Source organism: Solanum tuberosum, unplaced genomic scaffold, assembly GCF_000226075.1.
Source record: "Solanum tuberosum cultivar DM 1-3 516 R44 unplaced genomic scaffold, SolTub_3.0 contig00287, whole genome shotgun sequence".
Lineage (NCBI taxonomy): Eukaryota > Viridiplantae > Streptophyta > Magnoliopsida > Solanales > Solanaceae > Solanum > Solanum tuberosum.
Window position 1 is genome coordinate 1 of NW_006240785.1, and position 2804 is coordinate 2804.

Sequence of the window (2804 nt, forward strand, 5' to 3'; positions counted from 1 at the left end):
TTTGTCCAGATATTTCATAACCGTTTCATCCTTGTCACAAGCAGCATAGACCTAATTAATGATACAAGGCAATACATGTTTTAGTTTCTCATGTTTATAACATATGAAGTAAAAATAGAGCGACATATATGCAGTACCAGTTATTCTTACCCAAATCTGAAGTTTGCTCAAGTTGGGAAAACTCTTAATTAACTCCAGAGCGTAAGAAGTCTGGCCTATTTGGCTCAAGTCTACAATTAACTGTAGATGCCACAAGTAGTTGAGTGTAAAAGGAATTCCCTTTGTAACTACACCTGTACTCAAAAGCTTTGGAGCAAAAACAATAAGAACAATTTGGAACATAACCCATACCAGGTAAAACATGTTAGATTCTTACCTCAAGAGCAATTGGACCTAAAGTAAGTTTCTCAAGTGCAGACAAGCTAAAGATAAGCTTTTCATAAGTTGATATTTCATCACTGTGTATTGGACTATCATCCAAAAGCACTAAATTTGTCAATTCTTTGCAGTTCGCAAAGCGATTAAGATCAAGATTGCCGTGACCCCCACAATTAGACAAGCACTTCAACCTACTTGAGACAACAATGTTGAAGTATTGAGTACACTTACACCTTATCAAGGTCAAATTGATAAGAATGGGTGCATTGATAACACAAAACTCCGTAGCTGGTACAAACGTTATTCTTCGTAGACAGAGGGTTATAAGATTGTTGAATCCAAGAAAGGGATTTGGTGGTTTGAAGATACAGTTGAAAAGTGTCAAATGTTCCAATGTTCGACAATTGAATATATAAGAAGGCACTTTATAAGTAGTATTTATAGTCTTTGACATCTTAAGTGTTAGTTTCTTGACACCATTTCTAGTTACAAAAAGCATCCATCTATCAATATCTATAAATGAAGACAATCGTACTCCTGAAACATCGAGATCAAACTCCACAATGTCGCCAATATGTTGTAAGAGAATCATATCTACTGTTTCTCTAAAAAAAGATTCAGATTTTGTTATTAGCCTTTTGCAAAATAAGCTATTCAGTACCAGATATGGATGTGAAGCCCATATACCTCTCCATTTTCTAGACAAAATACTAGTTTTTGCTGCGTCGTGAACCGGCAACAACTTAAGAATACGATCGACAACATTTACTGGCAGAGCAGTGATTATATCTTCTACTTCTCTTTCAACTTCAACAGCAGCTCTTTTACCTAAAAGAAGATCAATAATCTTAGGCATAAAATTTATAATCCAAAAAGAAGAAGACGAAAAGAGAGAATCGTATACCTTGAGTCATGCTGACTGAGAAATTCACGGAGAAGAAGGCGCCGGTTGCCGGCAATTGAGACAGAGAAACACTGACGACGGTGGAACTCTAGGTTTTAGGGATTTTCGATTTGGGGCTGCGACGGCATAGGCGAACAGCCCTTTGTTACTCCTTTTGGTTATACGTAACTAGATATTTAAGGCCCGTAATTACGGACCTAATATTACAATTTTAAATTGAAACAAGAATTAAAAACATATATAAACTTTTTTGTTTGAATTCTATACAACTTTTGAAATTGTAAGTTTAGTATCTAAATTATCATATCACACACCACAAAGACAAAAAAGAAAAAAAAAATCTTATTTCAACCCCCCCTTCCTTCAAATAATAATTTAGATATTATTTTAATTTTGTTAAAAAAAATAAAATCTTTCCGACTCCACATAACCATCTGTTTCTAATTTTTTTCTCTCATTTTGTATTAAATATTTTTGTAGAAAAGTATTCTTTTACTTGCTGCAAGTTTTTTTTAAAATAATTTTTTTATTTTTGATATTATCGGTACGTCAGTAGAAAAAGTATTTTCCTAAAATAGATGTATATATGTATACACATATTTAATACAAAATGAGAAAAATGTAAAAAATAAAAATAAATTAGGAGCGGAGGGTTAAATGTGGTGGGGTAGGAACTTCTTTTTTTTCCAGAAAAACTAATATCAAATTTTTTTAAAGGAAGTAGTGGGATAAGGGACGAGATCTGAATTTTTAAAACATAAAAGGACCGGGATTTTGTCGGGGGGAGGGGGGGGAGGGGGAGGGTAGGAGATGGAGGAGTGTAGTGAGAAAAATATTTTTAATTTTTTTTTTAAAAAATAAAATTGTGATAATAATACTTTAGTCTTTAGTTTTTAACTAATATTAATATTTTATTTAATTTTGTCAAAAGTGAAATATTTTAATCATGTGGCAAGGTTTTTGCAAATAAAAGAGAAAGTTATTAATTACACACATCACTGAGGTGTGTTTCTCAAACTAATAAGTAATAATTTATGTATGAAACTCACATTTCAATAAGTTTAGATATGAAACTCAAAAAAGAGAATATTTTAGGTGTGTTTTTGACACTTATTTCTTTTAAATTATATTTATCAATATTTAACTTTTTTTTTTGAAAAATAAATAAATCATCTGTTTTTCAACGGAATTCATATGAATTTATCGTTTTTTTTTTAATAATGTTAAACCAAAACATAGAACTTGTTTAAGTTGCACTAATTAACATTAAAAAATTTATGTTCAAATTCTCATATTAACACCATATCAAATTCAAAATTTAAATTGAATAACTGAGAGAGTTTAAGTGGTAAATATTCTCCGCCTCAAATCATAATGTTACAGGTTCAAGTCAATAATGGAGCAAAATTGAGAAAACTCTAAAAATGAACAATTATATTTTAATGACATTCTTTTTAAACTGTATATGAAAATTCTATAAGAGAATCAATTATAAAATTACAAATATCATTTGTATTAACAA

General features: G+C 30.6%; 1 protein-coding gene across 1 annotated transcript; it reads right to left on the reverse strand.

Annotated features, from left to right (window-relative positions):
- Positions 1-376: 376 nt before the first annotated feature.
- LOC107059394 (F-box/FBD/LRR-repeat protein At1g13570-like) lies at positions 377-1292 on the reverse strand (the record flags this gene model as incomplete). Its single annotated transcript, XM_015305911.1, has 2 exons — positions 1283-1292; positions 377-1206 (listed from the first exon to the last, which is right to left on the reverse strand). Coding segments are annotated over exons 1-2 (840 nt in total), but the record flags the coding sequence as incomplete, so codon positions are not given.
- Positions 1293-2804: the final 1512 nt, after the last annotated feature.